General features: G+C 43.2%; 1 protein-coding gene across 1 annotated transcript; it reads left to right on the top strand.

Moving 5' to 3' along the window:
* The first annotated feature begins 7158 nt into the window (after nucleotides 1-7158).
* Nucleotides 7159-8034, top strand: LOC149525424 (protein CFDP2-like). The gene has a single exon (XM_089776013.1). The coding sequence runs from the start codon at nucleotides 7159-7161 to the stop codon at nucleotides 8032-8034; it is 876 nt and encodes a 291-aa protein (XP_089632139.1).
* The last annotated feature ends 5048 nt before the right edge of the window (nucleotides 8035-13082 follow it).

Genomic DNA, 13082 nt, shown 5'->3' with positions numbered 1-13082 from the left:
CATTATTGAGTCACCAATCAGGTTCATTTTCCTCTTTATTTCTAATGACTCACGTTTCTGGCTTGGATTCTGGTCAAAAGCTTAGTGAAAGGCAGCTTCAGCTGGTTGCTACTTTGTCTTTTTCCTCCTCTGTTTCATCAATATTTCATCAATAGTTATTATGTCTGTTGTAACTACAGGCAGTCCCCGGGTTACGTACAAGATAGGGACTGTAGGTTTGTTCTTAAGTTGAATCTGTATGTAAGTCGGAACTGGCGTCCAGATTCAGCCGCTGCTGAAACTGACCGCCAGTTCTGACTTACATACAGATTCAACTTAAGAACCCCAAGCTTCCCCAAGTCAGCTGCTGCTGAAACTGATCAGCGCTGATTCCAGGAAGCCTGGGGCAGAGCAACTCTGCCTCGGGCTTCCTGTAGTCAGCGCTGGTCAGTTTCAGCAGCGGCTGACTTGGGGACGCCTGGGGCAGAGCAGCTGGGGTGCTGCCGGGTTGGTCCAGTAGTGCCCAGAGCGGGCGCTGCAGGACCAATCCGCAGCGCCCTAGCTGCTCTGCTCCAGGGTCCAAAACAAAAGCCTGGTCTGCTGGGGGCGGGGCACACTAGCCGCCCCCCTCCCAGCAGACCAGGGACATGGGGAGCAGAGCCGCAGCGGCAGCGGGGTGCCGCGCCTCTGAGGCTTTGCTCTGCCAAAGTCTCAGAGGCGCGGGAGCCCCCCGCGGCTGCGGCTTCAGTCCCGGTGCCTGTGGTCTGCTGGGGACGGTCACCAGCAGACCACAGGCACCGGGACTCAAGCGGCAGCAGTGGCGGGTTCCCGCGCTTCTGAGGCTTTGCTCTGGCAAAGCCTCAGAAGTGCGGGAACCCGCCCTGTGCCCCTGGTCTGCTGGAGACGGTCTCCAGCAGACTAGGGGCACCGGAGCAGCTTACGAACGGGGCTTTCTCGCTTCGGAGCTCGCAGGTAGCAATCCGCTACCTTGACCTCCGGGGCGAGAAAGTCCCGTTCGTAAGTGCGGATCCGACATAAGTCGGATCCGCGTAAGTCGGGGACTGCCTGTATCAGCATTAAAAGGTTCTCTTTTAGTTTTCCTTCTGCTCTACATATGGCTTTTAGTTTTCACTGACACAACTTTCTACAACTCTATCTTGTCTGCTGTTCCAGCATTATGACTTTCTTTCTTGTCACTCACAAATTCCTGTACAACTGGAAATCAAAGTTAGCTTTCTTTGTTGCATTCAGCGATATCAAGTGACATACAGAACCCTATCTATCTTTTTCTCCTGTGGAGATGTCTACTTGAATTTACTGCACGTAACTGTCATCCTTTTTATTCCTAAACGGGAACATTGCACATATCCTGGACTTTTCAGAAGCCATTCTTTATGGTAGTTGCCTCTTTCCACTTGTTGGAGCTTGTAAATTTTGCTACTTAAAGAACTCCCCTCTTTTCAATATTTATTTCCTGAAAAGTTCACTTTATGACTGGTCTGTATTTATGAATTCATTCATTTGCTAATCACTATGGTTAGTATGTCCACTCAGCACCTTACTCCCACTTAGATATAAATTCCCCACAATCGGTTGCTGGCTGGACTCCCAGAGTTGGTCAGATTAATTTTCTGTTTGCAGCAATTTCACCTTCACATTTTCATACAACACAATGTTATCATGTTGGAGTATTCAAAACTGCAGAGTAATGTTTGCATTTTTAATGTTTTTTGTTGAATTATTTAATTGCATTATTTATGTTAGGTTTTTTCAAAACTTGAAAAAAAACGGAAAGAAACTATTTAATGGTGTTCCTCTAAAAGACTTTCACAATCTCAGTTTCCAAAGCGATGTTGACCTTATGACATAAGAAGAGTTTGACATAATTAATTTGTGAAATGTAAAGCAGTGCTATTAATTAGAAACAGGTTACAAGACAAAAATCAAGGAACAGGAATTAATGGTCAATTTTCACCAAAGCAAAGAATTAATATTTAAGTGAACAGATCCAAAGACAGTGTTCAAAGTGAGGTCAGAATGTCAATTTATGTAAAAGCATATAATAACATTGTATTGTTATTATTAGGGGTGTAAATTAACCATACATAGGAGATTACACCCAATTTACACAAACACATGCAAAGCCTCTTAAATTGATTTGGTCACTGATTTTCTGCATGGAATCTGGGTCTAAATCAAATGAACATTTTTTGGATCAGCACTTACCCTTATCTTTAAAGTTTGGTCTTGATTGGTTGTGCAAAGGGTACAATGATTCTGGAGGCTCACAAATCCACAAGCATAAAATCCACAACCAAAGTCATTACTTAATTCTTCACATTTGTGTGCAGAACTTAGCTGAAATTTCTCTAGAAAGATCAAGAGCAACCAAACTAAAATGTTATTGCTATATCCTTGAGTACCAGTTGGAACACATGTATCATTGGCCATGCACATTATGCTGTTTATTTTTAAACAAATCTAGATAAACAAACTTTTCCATCTTTCATTCTTACGTTTCTCTTGTTTGATATAGTTAATCCTCTGAGTAATTACAAATTAAACAGCACTTACTGAACCAAATGGAAACATCTTTCCTTAAGGGTTTCTTTCAGAAGCATTGAATTAAATACAAATTCACATAATTTTGAATATGGAAATACTCTTAGTAATGAAAGTTATACTTAGTAAATATGGAATGTGTGCTTCATGTTTTAGGTATTTTCTGAAAAAATAATAACGATGCCAGTGACCTTCAAGATGATGAAGTTTAATGGACCCTGGAGTCTGCACAGATCTTACAGCCTGAATTCAAATCTAACATACCCTCTGAACTGTGACCAGAATATCTTTGAGTCTAAAAGTGTCATTAGCCTTGTGGGAAATATTAGTTGTGCCAGTGAGAGGTGCCGGGAGCTGGTGTAGATGATTGAAGGATTGAGAACGTTGGCACACATGAACTGTAACTTGGTCCTAGATGGGATTCCACTATGAATTTTTCATTGACATTATGGTGGTTTTTTAGTAGAGGCCAAGAATAGCACTATTTGGACTGCTTAAGCTGTCTGAGATATGAATAATGAACGCAATAGACACTGTGCTGGATTCCAAACGTGTAGAAGGATCTAATAAAAAAATTTCTGTTCAGACAATGGACCCCATTGCTGTGTTTTTCCCAAGGTGATAGTGTGTGAGGGGACAACAGATACACCAGTTAGTTGTTTGTACTCTCTTACGCACATACCCATAAGGGAAAGCAGACTAATTACTAGTATGAAACAGACAATATCTCAAATGATGCAGCTCTTAATTAAGTTGCTATTCAGCAAGGTTCTAAATATATTCCTACCTTTGGAGAACTGGAATATTATATCCTCACGCTTCTCATGCAACACATTTATTTAAAATAAATCTATTAACGTATTTAATGGAAAAGGCATATATGTTGTTTGGGCCTTGCTTATCTATGACAATATAGAGAAGGATAGATCATATTTTTAAATTTTAGCCTGCTTTGACTACATTTCTCAACAATAATACTTGTTAATGTGCGATTCAGGCTATCAAAAAATGAATGTCCAAAATATAGGGCATGTGTGTATTAAGTGTCTCACCATAATTTTAACTGCAAAACATCTTTGGGGTGTTTTCTCACTTGGCATAGTAAATAAATTAGAATATTAAAAATGATTCCCATTCAATGAAGTGACATGCTTCGGCCCTATCATCTTAACGTTTTTATGTGTTTAATTCTTTCATTAGCTTTAAATAAAAGATTCTGGATGTGAAGTGTTGGTTTTCATTTGAGCTCCTACAGAAGTTCATGGCAATTACTAAATCCACCCATGTTGTAGTGCACTTTTGCTGCTCCTTTACTTTACAGCTCTTTAGTTCTGCCAATTAAATTAATTCAATGGCAAAAAAGCAAACACAAGTTTTGCAAATCAGTTCAAAAGTGGATTAAATCCTTTAACACATTATTACTATATGGCCTCAATAAGGCCTTAGTTTAGAAAAAAGAGCTGTACTATAAACATGGTATTAGAACCAGCTGCATCACATTTATGCAAAAAGAAAACATACTGGATTGTTTAGACAGAGAAACATACTATAGCACCAATTGCTTTTCCCTATACTGCTGAATTAAGAGTTTGAAATCCTGGGCTTGTAGTCCCATAAGGCCTGATATGCCCTGGGAAAAGCACTGCAAGCTTAATTTAGGCCAGGCTTCTTTCCACTTTGAAGGAACAAAATGAGGCCCAGTATCCTCTAGGTAGCTATGGACTGGGGACTTCTAACATGGTCAAGTCTGAAAAGTTCAGCCCATAATTAACATAAAACATATTTTAGGGAGGCTAACCGTACAAAGTTTGCCACTGCATCCTACAATTCATCCAGAAATAAAAACAAACTGCTCCTGCCACATCACCTGTATGTCCCCCATATGACCTTTACACATCACAAGGTCTTTTTACAGTAATAAATGCAAGTGAATAATTTAGCTCTATGAGTCATGTCATTTAGGAGCATGTATGACTCATAAGGCGTTCAAGAGGATGAACCCTCACAGAATATAGTACAAGGAAACAAGACTGAAAACAATAAGTTTCATAATGGAACTTCAGGGAGTTAAGGGATATTTTAAGTGGAGTGGATATTTTTCTCCCCAGAAAGCTAATAAGCTGGTGGTTTCAATTTCTGAAGTAGGGTAGTTTGATAGACTGTGTCTTGTAAGTTATGCAGCTCAGGGTTTTCAGGCAGGAAGTTCTGCAAATTTGTCCTGGTATTAAATGGTGCCATGTAACCCAATCACACTGCAACCTTATTGTGAATGCTTAGACTTGGCAAGGACTCACACTGAAGATGTGTTGTATTGGCTTCTGCACAATTTGTACTAGCAAAGCATTTGGCATAATTGGGATCTACACTTTAATCTCTTGAAGAGCTAAGGATATGAAACCGTTTTTAATCACATTTAGGTGCACTCATTTCTTCTGGAAGATTGAACACTACATTTAGCTTGAGATACAACATTTACAGACTGGATCAATTTCAGGTCCAGACAGGATGGTCTTTCTGGATCATAGATGGGGATGCAGAAAAAACATAGTAAAAGTGTATAGAAAAAGTAAGCTTACTGACAATGTAGCATTTCTATGCATGGTATCTAAGATCATCATTCTGCAAAGACAGCTAATACTAGATAAAGTTTACTGCCGTACGTAATTACATTAGAAAAATGAAGGGTTTTTTTTAAGAATTAACTATTTTTTGTGAAATTTTAACTCATAAACCGTCAACATGACAAAGCTATTGAGTCACCAACCTGATCATACCTACGGCAAATCTCTGTAATCGCTCATAATGGCTTCCAAGCATCTCTCTCAAAGTAATATTTAGAAAAGGTTCCCATGTGGGGGGTTTTCATGAGAAATTTCAGAGGAGAGTTTAGATGTGCATTTCCTTAACTGATGGATCAACAGACTGCAAAACAATCCTGAAAACTTGGAATAATACTGCTTGCTTGTCTCAACAGACCCACCCATGATAGTGTGCTTTAATTTTTCAACAAGGTGTAGAGGTAGAGCCTGAGGAAACCCATAAAAATGTTTGGTTTAGCTTTCTGGCCACTCTTAACAGTGAGAATGCATGAAAAACATTGAGGATGCAGGATCCTGGTAAGTTTCCATAGAGCTACTGACTCAGACACCACAGAACATTCTGTACATCCTGATGTGTAAGATCATGTTGCAGAGCTCACCCTGGGGACAGCAACCAGAAGCAGGAGGTCATCTATTGAGAACTGGAAAGCTGCCATCTTTTAATTAGTTACTCTGTGCTTTGCAGTAATCCTACTTAAATACTATAGATCCAAGGGCGTATTTACTGTGCAGCCAACGAAAGCCAAATCCTATTTTTAATGATGTATTTAACCAGCAAAACATTTTCAGATATTGCAATAATATATGTATAATACTTAGTTATAATTAATTAAACTAAAGGAGTCAAAAATGAATGTTTTATTTTTCCTATTCTTAATCATTGACAGGCTCAGCATAAATGACCTCAGCTGTGCACACATTTATTTTAATTATTTAAAATCTATACATTTAGGTTTCATAACTCAGGCATACAAAATATTTTACAAATGCGGACAAAATTCTGACCCCACTTACACCCCATGCAAACCTCCTGATTTCAGTAACTTATGTCAATTATCTCAACCCCACTGATATGTGGAATATTGCTGTGTTTATTTTAAAACGTATCAAAAATCTTTCGCTCTAGGGTCTTACAGGATACAGCTATCTCTGTAAAACATTCAATTTACATTTGCTAAACTGAAGCAGAGAGAGATTGAGTCACCCTATGTGACTGCTACCATAGACCACCTGGCGACTCAATGCCAAAAGTAGGTATAGAGCTCAGGTTTTTTATTATTAGTCCATTGTGGCAAATTCTGCCCTTAGTTAGGGTTATACTGAGTGTAAAAGAAATTTCTCATATTTGGTGTCTTCCATGCATCTGCCAACATACTGACTTGCTACTTAGGCTAGGTGCAGGTTTACCCACTTACTCTTCTTTAAATAAAAGAACACCATGGGTAGAACCAACACTAGTACAAATTAGTAAAGTTCTTGTTACATAGTGTAGTCCTAGCAATATGAGACCTCACTACAGCTCTCTCCTATTAAATCTTTGCTAAGAAGTGGGGAAATCTGCCAAACTTCTGTACAAACTATGAAGTGTGTAGATTTCATAAGATTGTACTCTATTGAAAAATATATGATCTTTTTTGAAATAGACTAATTTAGATAAACAACGAGAAGTCCTGTGGCACCTTATAGACTGACAGATTTATTGGAGCATAAGCGTTCGTGGACAAATACCCACTTCATCAGATGCATGACTCTGATCCCGGGACAGCAGAGGAGTTCAGCAACATCCAAGGCAACTGAGTAGGCCTTTTTAGGAGTAGTATTGCTCACCCTCAAATGAAGGGGAGGACTAGAAAAGGTGACCCAAAATTTGCTTGTCCCAACCAAACTGGCCAGCATGCCATGGCTGGCAGTGTTATCTTCACAGCATTCAAAAACAGTGAAAAGAAAGATGATATTTGGAGCATAGATCGTTTGCACCCTCTTGGACAGGGAGAATACTATGAGGCCTGAGAGAAGAATGGCCTTCATAGCAAGAGAACTGGCACGCTGTAACATTGACATAGCTGCCTTGAGCAAGACCAGGCTGGCAGAGAAAGGATCTATCTGCGAACTGAAAGGAGGTTACACCTTCTTCTGGAAAGGCAGGCCAGAAAACGAAGACAGAATCCACAGAGTGGGACTTGACATTAAGACATCACTTCTGCACCAGCTTCCTGACTTACCAACTTGCGTCAGTGAGTGTCTGATCAAGTTCCGCTTCCCCCTCAACCCCTTTTGTCTCGTCACAGTAATCAGCGCTTATGCCCCCACCCTGACCAGCAGCAATGAAGCAAAAGAGAGTTTCTATGAGGACCTTGATCATCTTTCAAAAGCAAGGCCTCCTAGTGACAAGCTTCTCCTGTTGGGTGACATCAATGCCAGAGTTGGAAAGGACTGTAGGAACTGGAAAGGGGTGCTGGGGCATCACAGCATTGATAACATGAATGCCAATGGCCTCCTTTTGCTGAGCTTATGTGCAGAAAATGACTTGACGATTACCAACACTCTCTTCAGGCAGGCCGATAAATACAAGACCACATGGAAGCAGCTGAGATCAAAACAGTGGCACCTGATTGACTATGTCATCAGTCGCAGGTGGGACATGTGTGATGTTAAGCTCACTAGGGCCATGCGGGGAGCTGAGTGCTGGACTGATAATAGAATCGTCAGATCTGTTCTTATGCTGCACATCACACCAATGTACCGCAAGAAGCCCAAGGTTGTCAGACCTTCCTTCAGCATCAGGAAGCTGCAGCTTATTAGTCATCATGAGCAATTCATAGCCTGCCTTGATGATGTGCTGACATCCCATGGACCCTTGACTGGAGGCTCAACACAAAAATGGAACCAGTAAAAAGCCCTGGTGACCAAGTCAGCTAAGTCAACACCAGGACTAAAAAAGAGTTCACCAAGACTGGTTTGATGAAAATGACGAGACCATCATGAAGATCTTAGAGGAAAAACAGAACACATTTTTGGCATGGCAAAACAACCAGTCCTCAATCTCCAAATATGACCATTTCAAGCACTGTCAGAGTCAGGCGCAGACTGCACTTCGCAAAATGCAAGATGAGAGGTGGAAGAGAAAAGCTGATTAAGTCCAACATTATGCTGATACCAAGAATTCCAAGATGTTCTTCAGTGCTATCAAAGCTGTAAATGGACCTTCAAAGCCAAGGGCTGCAATTCTCCTGTCTGCAGATGGCATGACCCTCCTGAGGGAGAAGAGCAGCATCAATGATAGGTGGAGAGAGCACTTCAGCAATCTTCTCAATAGGCCCTCCATTGTCCACCCTGCGGCCCTAGATCAGATACCTCAGAAACCCATGATAGACAGTCTCGACCTGCCCCCTACAATGGATGAGGTCAAAAAGGCAAATCAGCCAGACTATCTCTGGCAAAGCCCCTGGGATGGACAGTATTCCTGCTGAAATTTTCAAGGCAGCAGGACCAGTGTCACTCGAAGCCTTTCACAGTATTTTGACCGGCATCTGGGAAGAAAAAGACATGCCCAAAGTCGTTAGGGATGCCACGATCGTATCGCTCTTTAAGTACAAGGGCAATAAAGCTGACTGTGGCAATTACTGGGGCATCTCCCTTCTCTCTGCTGCTGGGAAGATCTTGGCTTGAGTTATCCTTAACTGTCTGATCACCAGCAGGAGTGGCCCAAGGCCAGCTGGTGCCTTAGGCCTGCACTGCCGTCAATGGCCATGACATCATCACGGGGTGCCCCAGCGAGCTGCCTCACTTGCCTAGGCTCATGGACCGCCCCTGATCACCAGCATCTCGGAGGAGAACCTACCAGAAGCTCAGTGTGGTTTCCGTCCAGGTCGCAGCACTATTGACATGATCTTTGCTGTTCGACAGGTCCAGGAAAAGTGCATAGAACAGAACTTGGATCTATACACCATCTTTATAGACCTGACCAAGGCATTTGATACAGTCAACAGAGAAGCACTGTGGATTATCCTGTTAAAATTTGGCTGCCTGAGAAGATTTGTCAACCTCATACATCTGTTCCATGATGACATGACTGGCTTTGTTTTTTTTGAATGGTGAGTTTTCAGATCCATTTGAGATATCTAATGGTGTGAAGCAAGGGTGGGTACTGGCCCCAGTTCTATTCAACCTCTTTTTTACATGCGTCCTCAGCCACGCAGTCAGGGAGCTGGATCATGGAGTCTATATAAAGTACAGGTTTGATGGGTCACTTTTCGACCTTCATCGTTTGAATGCTAGAACCAAGACACTTGAGAAGCCCATTTTGCTGACGACTGTGCACTCATGACACACGAGGAATCTGATCTCCAGCTTATCATCAACAAGTTTTCTGAAGCCACTCGCCTCTTTGATTTGACCATCAGCTTAGGAAAAAACGAGGTATCATTTCAGCCTGCTCCAGGATCTGCTGCTCTTCCCGCTTCAATCTTTATTGAAGGAACAGAGTTAAAAACAGTGGATGAGTTTAAGTACCTCAGCAGTATGATAAAGACATCAATGCCAGGATCTGTAACGCCAACCAGGCATTAGGACGTCTGAGAGCACGAGTGTTGAATCAGCACAATATTTGACAATCTACTAAATTGAAAGCGTACAAGGCTGTAGTCTTGACCAGCCTCCTGTATGGATGTGAAGCCAGGACCTTGTACAGAAAACATGTGGAACTATTGGAATGCTTCCACACACACAGCCTGAGGTCATTACTGCACATTCGATGGCAGGACAGAGTCACAAACTTGGAAGTTCTTGACAGAGCAGGAACCACAAGCATTGAAGCCATGATTCTGAAAGTCCAGCTTCATTGGACAGGGCATGTCATTCAAATGGAGAAGTCAAGAATTCCTAAGCAACTCCTCTATGGTGAACTCTCCCAGGGCAAAAGGAATCAAGGTAGGCCTCGAAGAGGTATAGAGACTGTATAAAGGCCAACATTGCTCATGCTGGATTAAAGCCAAAGCAGCTAGAGCATCATGCAGAAGACCAAACAGGATGGCATGCTCTCGTACAACACGCGTATGACAACTTCAAAGAGCAGCGATGCATACGCCTGATTGATGCTCATGAGAGGAGAAAAGCAACAATAGCAGCCACACCAACAGAGCCAGGACAATTCCTTTGCCCCCATGCCCATGAATGCCCATGCCATTCAAGGCTTGGACTCCTCAGCCACACGTAAGTCCACAACCAATGAGCCTGTGCAAGCTCAAGATGTCATCGTAGGACACGACGGACTACCAACAACTCTATTGAAAAAAGTATGATCTTTTTGAAATAGACTAATTTAGATAAACAACACGAAGTCCTGTGACACCTTCTAGACTAACAGATTTATTGGAGCATAAGCTTTCGTGTGCAAAGACCCACTTCATCAGATGCATTTAGTGGAAACTTGCCTCTGGTGCCAGGGGACTTCTCATTGTTTATGCATATTCAGACTAACACGGCTACCCCTCTGATAATTTAGATAACTGATTCCTTTAAAAATGTTTGTTTTATTTTGCAGATGTCACCTATTTAAATGCGACATCATGTTTTCAGCCAGGGACCTTTTTCACAATATCTTCTAATATGATTTTTATGGACTGTAGCGAGGTCTGGTCTACACCTAAAATGTAGATCGACCTAGCTACATTGCTCAGGGCTGTGTAAAATTTCATTCCCTATGCAATGTAGTTAGGTTGACATAATTAGACACACTGCTGATATAGTTAAGCTGGTGAAAGAATTTTTCTGTTGACCTAATAGGCGTTCTTTGAAGAGGTTAGTCTTGGGGGAATTCTGCACCACTATATGCAGAATTCATGTCCTGTATAGAGTTCTTTGCTTCCCCACAGCAATACATCAAGAATAGTTCTTTACAATACGAATAGTTCTTAACACACCTCGACGGTAATGTTCCAGTGCCTGACTCTGTTAAGACAATATTTCAAATACTGCAGGAGATGCAGTGCATATAATACGTTTATGGATCAATTTTAGCTTGGCATGGAGTATCCCCTCCCCCCCCCAAGACTTAACATATATAAACACAAAATACATTAGAGCTGCTGCTGCAGGATTTGGCAAGGAAAGGATTGTGCACAGTGCCATCTGGCGGAATTGTTTCGAGTGGTGTGGGGCCTCTCATAGTCTGCCCCTGTGATGAGATGGAGGAGCCTCTCAGATCTGAGAACTTGCTAAATCCCCCCAGGTCTGTTAGCCAACTGTAGTAGGCTCATCAATCTGTATATGTAGAAGGAAATAGGGCAGTATGCTGACTGAGTGAAAGTTTGGGTTACATATTTCACTTGTTCCCACATGGGGACCAGTTTCCATGCCGCCCTGTATGCCTGGAAGCGGTTCTGGAGGAGAGAGATGAGCTCGGACTGGTGGGACCGCATTGTCCTTCAGGGATGGGACAATCAGCAATGACTGCAGAACTTCCACATGTGGAAGGCTGCCTTCCTCAAACTCTATGAGTTGCTCGCCTCTGCTGTAAGGAAACAGGACACCTGCATGAAACCCACCATTTCTGTGCAGAAGCGCATGCTCATCACCTGTGGAAGCTCGGCATGCTGGACATTGGGAACCAGTTCAGTGTGGAGAAATCTACAGTTGGTGCTGTGCTCATGCAGGTAGTCAAGGCCATCAACCACATGCTGCTACGAAAGGTCATCACTCTGGGGAACATGGACATCTCATCAACAGCTTTGCCGCCTTGGGCTTTCCCAGCTGTGAGGGGACACATCCCCATCCTGTCCCCCAACCACCATGCTGTGGAGTTCATCAACTGAAAGGGGCACTTCTCCATAGTGCTGCAGGTGCTCATGGATCACAAGTTGCATTTCACCAACATCAACGTCAGATGGTTGGGAAAGGTGCACAATGCCCTCATCTTTTGGAACGCCTTTCTGTTGCAAAAGATGCATGTCGGCACTTTTTTCCCCAACTGCACCACCAGAGTTGGGGAAGTAGACATGCCCACTGTGTTAATCTGGGTGATGCAGCCTACCCCTTGCTCCCCTGGCTCATGAAGCCCTACGTAGGCAGCCTCGACCCCAGCAAGGAAGAGTCCAACACCAGGCTGGGAAGGTGCTGAATGGTGGTGGAATGTGTATTTGGGCTTTTAAAGGGGAGGTTCAGGAGTCTCCTCACCTGTCTGGACATCAGCGAGCCCAACATCCCCTTCATGGTTGTGACCTGTTCTGAAAACAAGGGGGAGACTTTTCTACCAGGGTGGGGGGCTAAGGCTGAATGTCTGGCCAAGGAGTTCGAGCAGCCGGGCACCAGTGCCATCAAGAGAACACAGCAAGGGGCTGTGCTTTTCAGAGAGGCTTTGAGAGACAGTTTTTTGCAAGGCCAGTTCTGAAATTCTCCCCCATAGGCCCCTGTATTCCCTGCATGTGCATTTCACCCTCCACCCCTCCTTTCTGCTGCCTTGCCTTCCCACCTTCTCCCCCTTCCCCTGCAGAGCAAACATAAAGACATTGTTTTTGAAATAACAGGAGTCTTTATAGGGGGAACATACAACAGAGAAGGGAATGGGTAAAGAACCTGGAAAGGGGGAGAGAGAATCAGGGATAGGGCTGGGAGTGGCACATGCCTCTGGGTAGCTCCAGCTGCCCTAAAGGTCTCACTGCCATGTGTTCTGGTGTCCCGACAGCCCTGGGGACCCTTGGGAAGCCGTTAGGTGGATGGAGAGGTAACTGGTGGCCCACTCTATGTACGATACCATGCGCTCATTCACTGAGGTGAGGATGGTGGACATGGCATCATGCTGCCACGATAGCTCTTCCATGCGGCCTTCCTCTCCTTCCAGGCAGCCCTCCTGGTCAGTAGCCCACTCCTAGCACTCTGCTTTGAGTCCCTGGACTACAGGCACACCATCTGCTCCCTCATGAGCTCCTCCCGCGTGTGTTTTCA

Source organism: Pelodiscus sinensis, chromosome 2 (assembly GCF_052426305.1).
Source record: "Pelodiscus sinensis isolate ZL-2025 chromosome 2, ASM5242630v1, whole genome shotgun sequence".
Classification (NCBI taxonomy): Eukaryota; Metazoa; Chordata; order Testudines; family Trionychidae; genus Pelodiscus; species Pelodiscus sinensis.
The sequence above is the reverse complement of the archived record's forward strand: the minus strand, read 5'-3'. Positions and strand labels throughout refer to the sequence as shown.